This window comes from Salvia splendens, chromosome 11, assembly GCF_004379255.2.
Source record: "Salvia splendens isolate huo1 chromosome 11, SspV2, whole genome shotgun sequence".
NCBI classification, from domain to species: Eukaryota; Viridiplantae; Streptophyta; class Magnoliopsida; order Lamiales; family Lamiaceae; genus Salvia; species Salvia splendens.
Genome location: NC_056042.1, coordinates 30,769,604 through 30,786,589, shown reverse-complemented (window position 1 = coordinate 30,786,589; position 16,986 = coordinate 30,769,604). Strand labels below are relative to the sequence as shown.

General features: G+C 34.4%; 2 protein-coding genes across 2 annotated transcripts; one reads left to right on the top strand and one right to left on the bottom strand.

Moving 5' to 3' along the window:
- Positions 1-413: 413 nt before the first annotated feature.
- On the bottom strand, positions 414-3,143 carry LOC121754188. Its single transcript, XM_042149545.1, has 6 exons — positions 2,845-3,143; positions 2,065-2,300; positions 1,718-1,976; positions 1,172-1,351; positions 945-1,100; positions 414-854 (listed from the first exon to the last, which is right to left on the bottom strand). The coding sequence occupies exons 1-6, from the start codon at positions 2,872-2,874 to the stop codon at positions 681-683; spliced, it is 1,035 nt and encodes a 344-aa protein (XP_042005479.1). The 5' UTR covers positions 2,875-3,143; the 3' UTR covers positions 414-680.
- A 10,893-nt stretch (positions 3,144-14,036) lies between these two features.
- LOC121754780 (probable carboxylesterase 2) lies at positions 14,037-14,975 on the top strand. The gene has a single exon (XM_042150087.1). The coding sequence runs from the start codon at positions 14,037-14,039 to the stop codon at positions 14,973-14,975; it is 939 nt and encodes a 312-aa protein (XP_042006021.1).
- Positions 14,976-16,986: the final 2,011 nt, after the last annotated feature.

Genomic DNA, 16,986 nt, shown 5'->3' with positions numbered 1-16,986 from the left:
AAAATGTTTTTTTTAATTAAAGAGGATCAATAATGATTTCCCATTTACCTCCGCTGTGACTCGAACCCCGACCTATTAGTTTGAGGGATAACGTCTTACAAACGGAGTTCTAAACAAAAAAGTAATTGGCCAAAACATTGAAATTGCTTCATAGTGAAAAGACACGAGTTTTAATACACATTTAGTAAAGTAAAAGAGAATAATAGAAAATTGATAAAGTAAGAGAGATGAAAAGAAAAATAGTAAAGATTGTGGGGTCATACTTCACAAAATAAAAAGTTTACAAATTTTTTATTTTTTTAGGGATGGAGTAGTATTGTGAGTTTTCATTATGATATTTTTTTTGATATTTTTCTCATGAAAGTGTAATAAAAAGTACTCACACGTAAGTTTATGAGATCACGAACAATAAATACCCAAAATGTTCTTTAAAAAAATGTGCTCCCAAACTATTGCAGAGTGGTGAAAATTAGTCTTGGACGTTTGAAACAATATTCCACCTTGCTTACCAAAAATAAAAATAAACACACACACATTCATAAGGTGTCTTGTAAAACTCTGTCATCAAAATTCCAACAGGAGCAACAACTGCCTGTTAGCTTATACTGTTGAAAGAATTAATGAATAAATAAGGTAACCCTAAATTTTCTATATATACAGCAGCAGCATGATCCAGATTCCTACAACTTGTAATCTTCATGTAAATAACTTTGATAATGCGTTCCCTCAAGCGCCTTCTCGATGTCTCCCCAGTTCTCGACCTGTGAAGACAGCGATCCTTTGTGTATCTTCACCTGTCTGCTACTCAGGTCTCGAAGAGGAACCCTCAGAAAATTCTGAACGTCGACTAATTTCTGCGTTAAAAGGAGATAACAACTTGATCTTGAAGATGGAAATGCAACATAGATTCTTTTGAAATTGAAATTTTTTTTGATGTCTCTTACTGTTCGATTATTTATTATGTCCTCGTAGTAGAGGATAATATGGCGGGTGCTCTTGAAATATTCCATGGATTTGTTAACGAGATCTTCCACTTGCCTCAAGTTCGGTATAAGCAAACTTGCATTAACAACTGGCTTGTAACTGGCAAGTATCTTAGCCTGCAGCAGTTATATACTTTGTTATGACCTGCATTAAGTAGAAAAAGAGAGAGGGAGAGAGAGGAACGGACGTCATGGGTTGAGTGCACATGAGATTTGTGAGTCCCGTTTAGTAGCTTGGCGTTCTGGTCGAAAGAATTTGCTAGGATGGAAATCATACGACGCAGCAGATTCCTTCTGAAAAGAAAAATTGCAGAAACTCCTTTAGCGTTGAAGTATTCCACTATTTCTTCATGATGTTGCATTAATCCCTGCAACGAGATAGCATAAGAATATCATCTAGAATTGAAGATGTTGCTTTTTAAAACTAAGAATTCACTTAAACTCATTACTTAAAGGAATTCAATCTTTATTTTTTCTTGATTACTCTGTTGTAATCAGCTGCACATAGTTAGATGAGTTCCCATTGTTAATTTCTAGGTTGGCTAGTCACAAAACAGCTTCGAGAGAAGACGAATCATATTGCATCCCACCAAATAGCACAAGAAACTCAGGCTAAAATAAACGAAAAAAATCATTACTGCAGCAAGGTGGTGTGTAAACAAATCGATTTCAACATATACAAAGAAGCAAATCAAGACATTGCTACATTTTATTTCACAAGATCAGGAGTTCACCTGGTTAAGCATCCATTTCAATCCAACTGCAGCTGTGCACTCATTTTTCGAAGCACTTGTGAACCAATCTAGATTATAAATCTTATCCAATGTTTCCACAATTGTGGATATGTTACTTCTTCGAACTTTAACCGAGAAAATCTCCCCGTTGGAGCTAATGTTCATATGACTGTTCAACAACGTCTCAAACCATCCACTGCCAGACCTCTGTGTGGACAATATTGCAAAGTAACGTACGGGATTACATGCACATTCTTCCCTAATTATCAACCAAACAACAATCAGCGAATTCAGCAGCAATTCAAATCCAATTATCAGAGACAGTGCAGCTGCACACAAAGTCTAACCTGTTGAAACTCTCTGGTTTGGGGAAATGTACATAGGGCTTCTTAGAAGGCTCGATATCCGCCACATCACAAGCTCTCTCAGCCACCGGATAACTCAACAACCGCACGGTTGGGTGCCCGCCAATTTGCTTTAGACAGACTGAACATATGTAAACTCCACACACCATCACAAACATCAAAACCAGCATCCTCAATACCAGAGGATTTTTCTTTGGATGTTTCACAATCAAGCTGTCCTGAAACTCAAGAAAACATTATAGCAATAAGAAAAAGAGCACCTTTTGATCCAACGCCACAAACCCAAATATATATTAAACAAATCTCTCAAACTCCCAGTATATGACATATAATAACTTTGATTAAATGGTGAAGGAAAAGGGCATTCTATTTTCTAAATAAAAGGCATAATGTTCATATTACCAGAAAGAGAGATCAGCACACAAATCTCTGAAAATCCCAGTAAATGACAGAAAATCTTGAATTAAGCTCCAAAGAAGAAGCCATTAGCAACAAAACCTTAGGTAGACTAAGGATTTGAATGGTGAACACAAAAGGCATTTTAATTTCTTTAAAAAAGTAAAATCAAAAGGCATGAAATTCAAATTAACAGAAAGAAATATCAGCTGAAACACGATAAAGTTCACTAATTTAAACAAAATCTCGAAATGCCCTTTACACAGATAACTATAAAAAACATAATCAAGAGCTTCCATTAACAATTACTGTAGAAATTCACTGAACTTTCAAAATCCTGACATCAAGAAGAAGAAGAAGAAGTGCCTTTGCCCAGAAACAGAGATCGTCCGCCATTTCTGTTTAATGCCCAAAATGGAGAGCTCAGATTCACGGCTGCTTTACTCTTTTCCTCTTCAGTGTTTCCATCGTTTTTCAAGTGAGAAAAAAAATTGCATGCAAATGCAACAATACGTGTATAGACAGATAGATATCTATCCACCGAGGAAAAATAAACACGAAAACATTGATCTTTTATTGCGGTGAAGACCAATATGATGAATGACCGTTGTCAGGCTCTTCTTTCTATATTGATCTCATGGATTAGAGATTGATTTTCAATCTGATTTGCGCACTGACACACACACACACTCTTTCTGTATACTATTTCTCTTTCGTGGTTTAATATGGTAAAATAACCTTGAAACGACGTCGTGCGACTCGCTTTGAATTTCTATCAATCATTATGTTGGTATTTAATCATTGTCAATCGATAATTACTACTAAACATGACGTCGATTGGATTGTTAATTAGTAGTACTAACCTTCTTTAATTTCATAAAGTTTATAAAAGAATCGAAATTTCGAGCACTATTGAAAAATTAATCTAAATTTAATGATTCGGATTAAAAATCATTCATATACGTGCCTAAAGCTATTTTTTATTTGAGTTTGAAAATACTTTGTTTATACAACTGGAATTCTCTATTGCGGAATTAACAAAGTAGTATTTCGATTCCTGCGGCCGGCGAGCCACGAAAACAATGTAAAAAATGCATTTAGAATTAAAAAAAATCATGTAAAATACAAAATCAAAGCGAAATCTGTATATTTCAATTCAACTAATAGGATATTTGCTCAATCTGAATATTTATTTAGTACCTAAATTCATGTTCTCGCACACGACCTTTTAAAGGGAAATAAACAAAACTTTATATTGTTATATCAGTATTTTGGATATTGTATTTCGAAATTAAAAGTGTCTCTATCCAATAATGTTGAAAATTCTGGCCCCAATTAAATATTGGAAATGGGAACGCAAGACCAGAATACAGGTAGGTGAGCTTATTTGTATTAGATGTATGAATTGTTTATATGGAGTATTAAATTTTCATGTTCAAATATTATTTTATTATGCTACACACAGAACACCATTTTCATTTAGTTCACATTAGATAATTTGTTTCACATGGATTAAATTAGATTCATAAGGTCCTCCTTATCAATGATGCTAACACAAATTGTGTGTATAATAATAGTAGTATTTCATTATATATACTACTCTTATTAATTTGATAAGAAGACTTTTTAAAGATAAAATAGAGAAAGCAGGCACACATGGAGTGATAATTGGAAAATGGCAAAAAAGCGGTCAGTAGTGGGCAGTGACAATGCAGATTCACTTCATCCAAATAATTTACTTAGGCAACCACAATAGCACGCCCGATGGCGGTCATCATCTTCGGGCACGGACGATGCCTCCATTGTGGGTGCCCGCCATCGTCCGCGCCCTACGCCCACGCCCGATGCATCGTCTGCGGAAGAAGCGCGGACGATGGCCTATCATCCGCGCCATCGGGCGCCCCATTGTGGGCTAGGCAGACGATGGGCGCAGACGATGGCTGGCACCCCCAATAGAGGCATCGTCCGCGCCCGAGGATGATGGCCGCCATCGGGCGCCCCATTGTGGGTATCGCCCGCGCCATCGGGCGCCCCATTGTGGGCTAGGCGGACGATGGCACGCGTTTTTTATTTTTTTTCGAATTTTGTCTATTTAAACATCGTTTCTCAATTCACTTGTTCATACGAACATCTCGCCTCTCTCATTTCGCTCATCTCTCACATTTCTACCTCTCTCGCATACCAAAATGAACCACGACGACGACACCACTAGTCTTATTTCCTCGGAGTCAGGTAGTTCGACCTCGGAAGCCTTAGATGCAGCCGTTGAAGAGGCCATGTCGGAAAGCTTAGTCGAAATGCAGCGCGAGGAGGCGGCGGCGGAGCAGATCCATAGGCCGATTCGACGTCGGACATCTGTCCGACGTGACCACGCTGCAGCTCACCAACGTCTGGTTGCAGACTATTTTGCCTATCAACCACGGTGGGGACCGACTGTTTTCCGCCGCCGGTTTAGAATGCCGCGTTACCTTTTTCTCAGCATTGTTCGGACGTTGTCGTCACGTGATGAATACATGACGTATCAGGAAGATGGCATTGGCAGACCCGACCTTACACCGTTGCAAAAGTGCACGGCTGCAATCCGTCAGTTGGCCTACGGCACCAAGGCGGACATCTTCAACGAGTACCTTCACATCGGGGATACAACAGGTCGGGAGTGCCTGATGAGATTTTCTAGGGGAATTGTGGAGGCCTACGACGACACATATTTACGCAACCGACTACCACTGATTACCAGGGCCTGATGAAGATGCACGAGGCGGCACACGGCTTTCCTAGGATGCTAGGGAGCATCGACTGTATGCACTGGCAGTGGAAGAATTGTCCGGCGGCGTGGAGATGCCAATTCACTAGTGGATACAAGGGCAACCACCTGACGATGATCCTCGAAGTCGTCGCTGACCATTGGTTCTGGATCTGGCATGCTTACTTCGGCGTAGCCGGGTCGAACAACGACATTAACGTCCTCATCTCATCCACCCTCTTCACCGAGCAATACAATGGCAACGGCCCGACCATCGAGTTCACTGCCAACATGCGCCAATACCACATGGGGTACTACTAGGCCGATGGCATATACCCACGGTGGCCTGTTTTTGTGAAGACGATCAGCTGCCCAATTGGTGAGAAGATGGTTTTATTTGCGCAAAAGTAGGAATCGGCGCAGAAGGATGTCGAGCGGGCATTTGGTGTGCTCCAAGCACGGTGGGCAATTGTGAAAGGGCTGGCTCGTCTCTGGTTCAAGGAAGTCATCGCCGATGTCATGTATGCGTGCATAATCATGCACAACATGATAGTCGAGCATGAAGGTGAGAGCATCACCGAGTGGAACGATGATGACGGTGTATCTAGTTCGTCCAGCACGGTGACCGAGCCCCCCGCTAGAGGATTACCACGGGCTTCAATGAGGTTCTATCTAGACAGACCTCAATGCGCAACCAACAAGACCATTCTCAGCTCATGAACGACATGATTGAAGAAGCGTGGACCCGTAACCGTCGTCGCTGAGTTTGCGTATTTTTTTTAATTCGTATTGTAATGTATTACTTTTTATAAATGAAATTAAGTTTTTTCTCAATTTTTGTAGTTATTTAAATATTTAATTAAAAAAAATCATAGTACGCGCCTTAGGCGGCTTAGTCGTTAACATAGTACTAGTATTTCTTTTCCTAATTGCATAGTTGCCTATGTTTCTTTCAATAAATTGACATCCTTAATGGACACAGGAATATTTACTTCTGTTAATTATAGTTTTTAGAATTACATGCTATTTGTGCATAACATATTAATTAAGATACTATAGTGCACACCAATGAGGTAACTACAATATCACATTGTATTAGCAAAGCACACAAATTAAATTAAGTCTGATCCACTCTTGCTAAATATAGTTACTACAATTATTTACCCTTCTTGCAAGAAGAATTTTATGGTACTTCCGATTTTGTCACTTAAATTACCTATTTATTCCTATTAACTATTTATGTCAAAAAAGTTATATAGACTGCGTTTGGCCCATTCCTCATTCTATTTTTAATTTTTTATCACACAAGAATTTAATGCCCTGTTGCTGTATTTGCATTGAATCCTCTTCCCCCAAAATAAAAGTATATGCATTTAATTGTTTGATTCTCGAAATTAATATTTTGTTTTTTCAAATTCGAATTTCTTAAATATGCTCACGTATCAGATGTCATTTTGCTGTGCTGTTTTAGGGATTAAGAAAAATTATTGATGAACTTTAAGTTAAACCTTAAACATCATAAGCACTCATCACATTTCTTAATACGACCATTAAAATGATGAAATTGTAGTGACCTCACCCTACATAATACCGATTAGAGTCTTCAATAGCAAGACTCGACAACCACCAAAATCATGCACAAGAAATCAGGAGACAAAGTCACAAAATGAAAAAATGAGTTCCACATAAAAATTTAATAAGCCATGTCATCCATTCGCATGAAATTAAATGCTAGATCGGTTCATGACATGTAATCTTATGTATAGATGCATCATGGTATATCATTTTGAGTGCCAAATCGAACAATTTTAATCACTTTCTGCATAAGAGATAATGGTGTCGAATTTACTTTTACAAATCAAGGAAAGACGTCTTATTAATTAAGAATAAGCCACGCTTCATCCTCTTATCAATCCATGTGGCTTAATAGAATAAGTGAATATTATACATATGTTATATTTAGAGTGGGAATGGATTATATTACCTTTTTAGAGCTATAATTTCAACGATTCAGTATCAAACATGTATTGAATTGAACCACCAATTGTGGATTTCCTTGGCAGTAGGAGCTTCAATATTTTATTTTCTACAACACAAAGTAATTTTAAGAATTTTGATGGACGACACTCATAGCGGGCCGGGCCCATTACTATTAATTTTGTTGGAAGAAATGGACATGCAGAACTTAGCGGGCTATACTACTCCCTCCGTCCCGGCTAAGATGACACATTTCTTGACCGACACGAGATTTTAAGAGTTATTGATTAAAGTGTTTAATTGGAGACAGGAAAGGTGGGTAAAAGTATTAAAATAGAGATAGAAAGAAAGATGAATATTTTAATAGGAATGAAAAAAAGTTGTTGGATGTATTAATTGGAGAGAAAAAGTTTTCAAAAATGGAAATGTGTCATCTTAGTTGGGACAAACTAAAAAGTAAAACGTTTCATCTTAAGCGGGACGGGGGGAGTAGTTATGTGGCTAGCTATATAAATTAGACTGAACTATGCAAATGGTCCTTAAATTATGCGTCTTGCATGTAAATGATACCTAAATTTTAAAAATATCATGGGTAGTCCATGAATCAAGGTATAATCATATTTTTTATACTGTTTCACTATTCATCACAATTTTGCACCAAAAATGCCTCCCAAGGCATGAAGGGCATTTTTGAACTTTCATATCTAGGTACTAGATTTGATATTTTCTTTATCTTTCTCTCTAGTATTAAACATGATATTTTCTTATAGTTTGAGTATCTAAAATAATATTATTCACTTCACTTTTTTAATCACTTTATGTCATATCTTCTTTGTCTCTCTTTCTCCAAAAATTTTAGAAAGTAAAAAATTAAAATAAAAAATAGTATGAAATTCTTAATATATTAATTATAAAAATCAAAATTATAAATTTAATTATAAAAATAATTTCTAGTAAAATTCCATTTTGATTGTGATTTTAATATTAAAAATAAATTTTTTTTAATTAAAACTAAATTCTTAATTTTCAATTAATCATAATATTTAATATTAAAAAAATTATTGAACCAGAATCAAATTAAATTTAGCTAAAATTTATTCTGATAATTAAATTTATAATTATAAATTTTATTTCATAATTTCATAGTGTATTTTTTTATTTTAATTTTCTTTTTCCTAAAATTTTTAGAGAAAGAGAGAGAAAGAAGATATGAAAAAAGAGTAAAAGAATAGATAATAGGAAAAGTTCATACTCTAAAAATAAAGATCAGAAAGTTTAATAGTATGAAATTAATAAACTAATAAAAATATTTAAATAAAAAGTAATTGGAATATTAATAATGTGTTCACTTCAAAAGAGAGAAGAATTTGTTAAAATAGAAGTGGGATGATTTTGACTGGCCGGTTCCGGTTCATGCATTTTTGGACTTTCATATAAATACATTTTAATATTTAAAATATTCAAATTAGATGTTGCAATTTACATTATATGGTAATAATTCTTATGTAGGTGGAGTATATGATACTTCGTTTCATTAAATTAAAGTAAAAGTATGCCAACTCTCAAAATTACTAGTACTAATATAACGGAGCTATAAAACAATAGCAAAGTGAACAAGCATTCGATGGAGTATCATAGCAAAGTGAACAAGCAAAGTGAACTTTGATTTCTCGTACAGCAACCAATAAAACAGCCGCCAAAGCACAGCACTCCACTTAGGCGCATGCACACAGTTCAAAAACCGCCGGTTCCGGCACACGGTTCAAAAACCACTGGTTCCGGTTTGGAACCGGCGGTTCACGGTTCAACATTTTCATGAACCGGAATCGGCCCGCCAAGGATTCCGGCGGTTCCGGTTCCGATTCAAAAAACCGTCGGTTCATGGGGCGGTTCAAAACCGCCTGTTTTTGGCCGAAACCGCCGGTTTGGCGGTTCGTATTTTTTTTTGCATTTTCTTATTTATTTATATATGAAATGTGCGTAAATAAAATTCAAAAAATCACGATGAAAATTGCAATTTTATTGAGATTACAAGTTACAACAATTACAAATCACAAAAAACTTGAAGCATTAAACAAAAAAATTAAATACAACGACACTACTAGTCTACAACGAATCTAATTACAAATTACAAAAAAGACTTGAAGTTCTGAAAAATAAATTTATAAGTATATATACTCTTAGTCAGCGAAGGAAATATTTCTACATAACTAAATTGAGAACATCTTTAGCAATTCAACCTTAAATGTTGAGTTTAGTCTAACAATCAACAATTATAGTAGAATTGTCAAAAGTTTTCCGGATTTAGCCTTATAGAGAAATCTACTTAACCGACTAGAGTATATACAAATACAATTATTTAATTGTATTTGCATATTTTTAAAGTAGAAACAAATGAAAAAAAGAAATAAAGGAAAAAGGACTTGAGCTCAACTTAAATTTAAAATTTAAGTTGTGGTGCCTACATATCTCCAATTGGAAAACGAACACTTCACTTTCTAGTTTTCAGATTTAGTCTCGTATTCTTATTTACAGTCCAACAACCTTTTTTCTATAGACCATAGTTACAAATAAAACTTGTTTCTTTAGCTAGTTAATTACTCCATACAAAGCGTATATTTAAAATCGAATCCCATTACTATATATTTTCTTAACTTAATTATCTGGCCATCATATTTTTAGTCCCTATTTGTCCCGCTATAAACGAGTCGGCTTCTTGTGGACATTAAATTTAAGAAATTGTTTCTTAAAAAGTTATATGGGTAAAGTATGAAAGAAAAAAAGTACGATAGGACTGAAGAAAAAAATAAAATTAGTGAGAGATAAAGTAAGAAAGAGAAAATATAGTACTCCCTTGAAGAAAAAAATAAAATCAGTGGGAGATAAAGTAAGAAAGAGAAAATATAGTACTCCCTTTGTCCACATTTATGTATCCTAGTTTTTCATTTTATTCTCTCTCGTAGGAGTATTAATTATCTCACTTCATTTTTAACACTTTTGATAGTGGATCTCGAAATCGACTAATTCATTCATACTCACATTTTAAGAGTATAAAATTAATACTCCCTCCGTCCCGCACTACTCGCACTTATTTCCTTTTTGGGCGTCTCAAGTTACTTGCACTCTTTCCATTTTTAGTAAAAAATTTTACCTACAGCCGTCATTTTTGACTTTCCTATACACTCATTCCTTAATCTCCGAGCCGAAAAGGAAATGAGCGAGTAGCCCGGGACGGAGGGAGTATATAAAAGTAGAACTCACATTCCAATAATTTTTTTTAAAATATTTTATTACATTTCTTAAAACTCGTGACAGGTCAAAGTAAGACACACATTAAGAATGGAGGGAGTATTATTATTTGTTAAAAATGAAAATGACTCATGTGGATATCCTAAAAAAGAGAATCAAAAAGAGAATCATTATGGTACGAAGGAAATGGTACTCCCCTAGTTTGTAAATACTCCCGTAGTGTATAATTTGGTTTGTTGTGTCAATATTTCAATAATTTTCTGTTATACTAATAAAAAATTTGTAGGGCACGAAAGTCTAATATATTCAAAATGATTAGAGATATGTACTAATTTTTTTTAGAACATGAAAGTCTAATTTACTCAAAGGGATTAGATAGATACAATATTATTACACAAAATGTCAACACAAGTCATATTTTTTTTCGAATGAAAATATTTTTTACAGCCTGTCGTGAAATCTTTTTGATTAGCAAATGACAAATGCAGTTAAAGATGTAAGAAAATTTTATGAGTTAGTGACTATATGACAAATGCAGTTAGGAAGATTGATCCAATGAGTCATCGCCAATAAGAGTGATATTTTACTGATTAGCAAATGACAAATGCAGTTAAAGATGTAATAAAACTTTAAGGAGATGTTCGGTTGGCCGAATTAGCCAAGATTATATCACTAATACTATGTTCGGTTGCTGAGATTCAAGAAATTCTCGGCCCAAAAGGCCCGCGTCAGCCCATCTCGGCCGCTGTATTTGCATTGTTTAAGCGAGACTATGAATCAGACCACTACCCCTCCGTCTATTTTAATCGCACTTCTCACTTTACCCCCGCTTTCTATCTTTCTCTACAATCTACAATTTTTTTACTAATAAAAGAATAATTGATTATAATTTTTTTGGTGAGATTGTTGATGCTGGTTTTTTGGGAGAATTAGATGTTTAAGATATTGTTTTTATTTTATTTTTTGGAATTTGGCTTATTAATAAACCATTAGTGGAAATATGCATATTTGGGCGGAGTTTTTGAAGAAAAATTGGGAATGAAACGGATGAGTTGTGTTGGGAACTGGGATGGGATGGGTGAGAATATTAATTAATTAGTCAATTTGATAGTTAACTAAAATTAATATAATCTTAGATAAAGCCTATCCGATCATATCCTATATTGTATCCATTATTATTTTATATGCTAAACCGAACGGGCACTAAGAGTTAGTGACTATATGACAAATGGAGTTAGGAAGATTGACGCAATAAGTCATAGCCAATAAGAGTGAGAAAATAACGACATGATTTAAATAAGGCAATACCCGAATATTGGCTTAGTCATGTCGCCGATGAGTTATTGCCAATATAATAAGATAATAAGGGTGTGTTTGAATTGGTAGATAGGCATATTTAGAGTGTATTTAATCTAGTATTTGATTTGTTGTTTAAATTTGTTGCGTGGCCCGTTCAAGCTAAAAATGGTTGTATTATTATCATAAAAAATTCAGTGATAATAATATGTGTAACACTATTTCAATCTTAAATTACCTTGAATTACAACTATAGGCATAGCACTCAGTCTTTGAAACATAGGAAGTACATTAAATTACATAAGATTTTTTTATAAGCATAATATTTGATAGTACTTATTTATTAATTGAGAAATTCCAAGATATCATTTAATCATTTTTTAAATTATCAAAAATATATAATTAATTATTTATTTATATTGACTCGAACTTCTTATCTACTATTTAGAAGAATTATCTCTCCGATTAAGATTTCCTTTATAGGCAAATTGTCATTAATATTTTTTGATAAGAAAATACAAATGCATTTACAAAAGAGTGATCCATGAGTAAATGCGGATAAGAGAAGAAAATTAAGAAAGAAATCTTAAATAGTTAACAAAATATTATTTCCTCCGTCTCTGAAAATTTGTCACATATTTCTATTTTCATCCGTCACAAAATTTGTCATATTTCACTTTTGACTATTTTTTGTAGTGGACCTCACATTCCACTAATTCTATCTCTCACATTTTATAATTATACTAGTACTCACTCCATCCCAGATAGTTTGTCCCACTTCCTTTTTTCGCACTCGTTTTGCAAAAATAATAATAATAATAAATAGGTAAAGTTGAGATAAAGTAAAATAATAGAAAGAATAATGTATGTAAAACTATTCTCTACATTATTTTATCTTTTACTTAACTTTCTCTCCACTTTAACTATTTATTACTCCCCCCGTCCCATAAAAGATGTCACACTTGTGGGACGACACGAGATTTTAGGAGGTTTTGTTTTGTGTGTTAAATATAGAGAGAAAATATAATTTTTATATTAATGTGAGAGTGAACTTTTTCCAAAAATGGAAATGTGACATGTTTTGTGGGACAAACTAAAAAGAAAAGTGTGACATCTTTTATGGGACGGATAAAGTATTATTTTTACAAAACGAGTGCGAGAAAGGAAGTGAGACAAACTATTTGGGATGCATGGAGTATGATCCAAATTCTACTAACCTTTATCAATACAATTTCCATTACAGTTTTTAAAATCCGTGTCCGATCAAAATGAACAAAATTTAAGGGACGAAGGGAGTATATCTTTCTATGTCAGTTGTTCTACTCTATCCGCCCCAAAGAATATGTACTTTGGGTTCGGCACAGATTTTAATGTAAAATTGGTAAATTGATAGAGATGTAGAGAGAAAAAGTAATTAAAGTATTGTTAGTGGATAATGTGTCTCACCTCTTGTGTGACGGAGGGAGTATTATTTATTAATCCCTCCGCCGTGAAATATTGCCACTTTTACCATTTCGGTCTGTCAGCAAAATGTTGTCCACTTTGCTTCTTTTTTTTTTCATTTTTGGTAAATGGAGTCAATTATCCACCAACTCATTACACTCACATTTCATTGTAAAACTTATATATAAATGTGGAATTCACATTTCACAAACTTTTTCCATTCTTAAAACATGCTTCAGTCAAATGTGGACAACATTTAACAAACGGAGGGAGTAGTTTTTTTTTCTTTTTTTTATACAAGATGTTAGAAAGTTATTTATAAGTAAGTGTAGATAAAAGTGATACTCCCTCCGTCTCATGTTCCATTTTGATTTGACATGAATTTTAAGAATTGTTAAAAAATTAAGTTTAAAACATTAGTGAAACATGAATCCTATGTTTATATATTAGTATTACTACTACTATGTTGTAAAATGTGAACAAAATAAATTAATCAATTAATATAAATATGAGGCGAGACATACCAAATAAAAATTTAAACATGAGGAATGGAGGGAATAATTTACTCTAAAAACAATTAAAGCTTAAACAGATGATGATCCTATTAGGAATATATAAAAATGTACATGCAATAGTAGTATATAATACTCCTATTATTTCTTAAAATGAAAAATATGCATCATATTATATAAAAATAGTAGTATATAATACTCCTATTAAACCAACGTTTTACCGGCTGTGATGAGAGAATTTTGATTTTTGATGAGTAGATGACAAATGCAGTTCGGAATAATGATCCCTTTGCGTGTATAAAAAAACTGAATAACTAATCATCCTTTCTCACTCATCAATGGCCGACGAAGTACTCAACTCTCTCCCTGAATTCTTCCCTTCCATCGCAGTCGGAAAAAACGGCCAAATCGAGAGGCTAAATTCCCATGACGTCGTTCCCCCATCTCTAGATCCAGCCACGGGAGTCCAATCCAAAGACGTCGAGATCGCGGCGGAGATCATCCTCTCCGCCCGGATTTACCTCCCGCCCAACGCCGATCCCACCAAAAAGCTCCCGCTTCTGTTCTACTACCACGGCGGCTGCTTCATCATCGGATCCGCCTTCTCCCCGCGCTATCACAAGCACCTCAATCAGTTAGTCGCACAAGCCAACGCCGTCGCCGTCTCGTTGAATTACCGATTAGCCCCCGAATTCCCGATCCCAGCCGCGTTCGAGGATTCATGGCGCGCTCTCAAATGGAGCGCCGAGGGAAATGAGGTGTGGATCAATGAATTCGCCGATCTGACACGTGTGTATTTAGGCGGGGACAGTGCGGGAGCGAATATAGCACACAACATGGCAATGCGGGTCGGGTCGGAGAATCCGGTGGGCATCAACTTGGAAGGGATATTCCTAAATTGCCCCTACTTCGGGGGCGTGGATCCGATTGGGTGCGAAACGGCGGAGGAGTACCTGAAGTGGACCAAGTTTATTGAGAAGCTTTGGGGATTTGTTTGCCCGAGCATGAGGGATCGCGACGAGGGATGGGTGAACCCGGGTAAGGATCCGAAGATTTCGGGTTTGGGTTGTGGGAAAGTGCTGGTTTACGTTGCGGAGAAGGATTTTCTCAAGGATAGAGGGTGGTATTACAATGAGGTGTTGAGCAATTGTGGGTGGAAGGGAGAAATTGAGTGTGTTGAGGTTGCAGGTGAAGCCCATATTTTCAGTGTGATTGCTCCAGATACTCAGGTTGGCATTGACATGATCAAAAGAGTGGCTTCCTTTATTAATCACTAAATTGCAAGTCAAGCCCTAATAAATGTATAATCTTTGAAGTTCATAAGGATCTTCAAGATTTAATATTGTGTTAATTTTCGATTTTCAAGCACCTTACTTGATTTATTATTTTTTGGTTATTAACAATACTCTATCCGTCCCATAAAAATGTGGGCATTTCAAATAGCACGCGAATTACAGAGATGAGGGATAACATAACCCACATTATAATTAGTTTTTAATGAGTTGTAATGGTGGTCATAGTGGAATGTAAAACCCATTTTTAATACTCTATCTGTCCCAACTAAGTTGAGTCGTATTCATTTTAGAGGTGTCCAACTAAGTTGAGTTATTTCCTTTTTTGACTAAAAACAAAACATCAAATCACTATTACTTTATTCCATCTCATACTTTACTATCTCTTCATCTTTTCTAATTTATTCATCTCTCATACTGTTTAACACAATTTTTTAATCCATGTGTCCAAAAATTATGACTCAACTTAGTTGTGATGAAGGAAGTACTATTATTAGTTTTTTTTGGCAATTGAAACTAATTAAATACTACTAATTATCCCACATCGGTGTTCATAAAGAACCGAAATCACAATATAAATTTCATGAGTGTCTTCTCCATCATCAATTGATTTTAGGATGAAACTCGTGGATTTTTATCAATGCTATAATAGTACTCCGTAATAGATTGAGTGTAAAAAGTAAGTGGAATTTGCTTAAAATTAAATGGTGGATAGAGGGAGTATCATTTATACTAATAATTGGAAGTTTCTTCGATATATTATCATTGTTTTAAAAATACGACCAAACAAATCAGTGGAAAGTTCCACTGGTTCTCAAGCATGAACCACGGCAATTTCGTCTAGTCTAATTTGCACATTGTAAAATTTGAAAATCACTCGCATTCATTGTCTATGTGTATATCTGTTGTGACGTTATGATGAGTAATTACTAATCTACTATTAATATAATGATAAGACAATACGAGTAATTAAACTGCAATAATTTTATGACTAATTTCTATCAATAAGATGTTAAAACTATTAATGTTTTGATGAGTAAATTGAATGACAGAACGTAGGGTAAGAGGGGGACGTGGACCCAAGAACATTTTTACCAATGAAGACTCGTTTTATAGGTTAGTAGTTTTTTTTCCACTTAAAAGTTTATAGTTAAGCTGTCATGAATTTGATGAGGAAATGACCAATACAGGAAGAATGATTCCATTAGTAATTAGGGATAAGAGAGTTAATTTACTCTAAAACGAAACATAGATATTTTTTTATCAAAGTAGTACACAAATATATACAATAAAATATTTTTTAATGGAAAATAGACAAGATATTAGTATTTATTAATTACAAAAGATTTCTTCTAGTAAAATGTATTTATTTTTTGAGAAATTACAAAGATGTTAAAAAATCTTTCTTTAAAATGATTAATACTAAAGTTTTTCAACCACTTTTTTGTTGTCCAAAAACTGTCATATTTTTTCTTTAAAAAAAATCAATATTAATACATTTAATCACTGTTTCTCTTACTTCATCATTGCTCCAATAAAAATGATTCATGGGATCACAGTTTTACCAATAAAAATTCACTTCATACTTCGTAAGTGATAAGTTACTCTTTAAGTCCATGAATAAATGTTCTCTAAATTACCATGACACAATTAAAAAATTAACAGAAAAATGAGTGAAAAAAATTAATGAAATATGATACTCCTATCTACTTTTATATACAAAATATTATATTTTTTTTATAATAAAATGTGAATTAAATGTGAGACACACACTCTAATTATTTATTTATATGATGATTCAAATCTTCTATCTTTGACGAGCTGCAGAATAAGAATCCAGTTAGAGTGATCCCATGAATAATTGTGGACAAGGATGAAAGAAATGTCAATAGAAGATGACAAATGCAGTTAGAAAGAGTGATTCCATGAGTAATTATGAACTGTCACCAACAAATGTTTATCATCCCATCAATATATAAGAGTGTGATAATCCGAG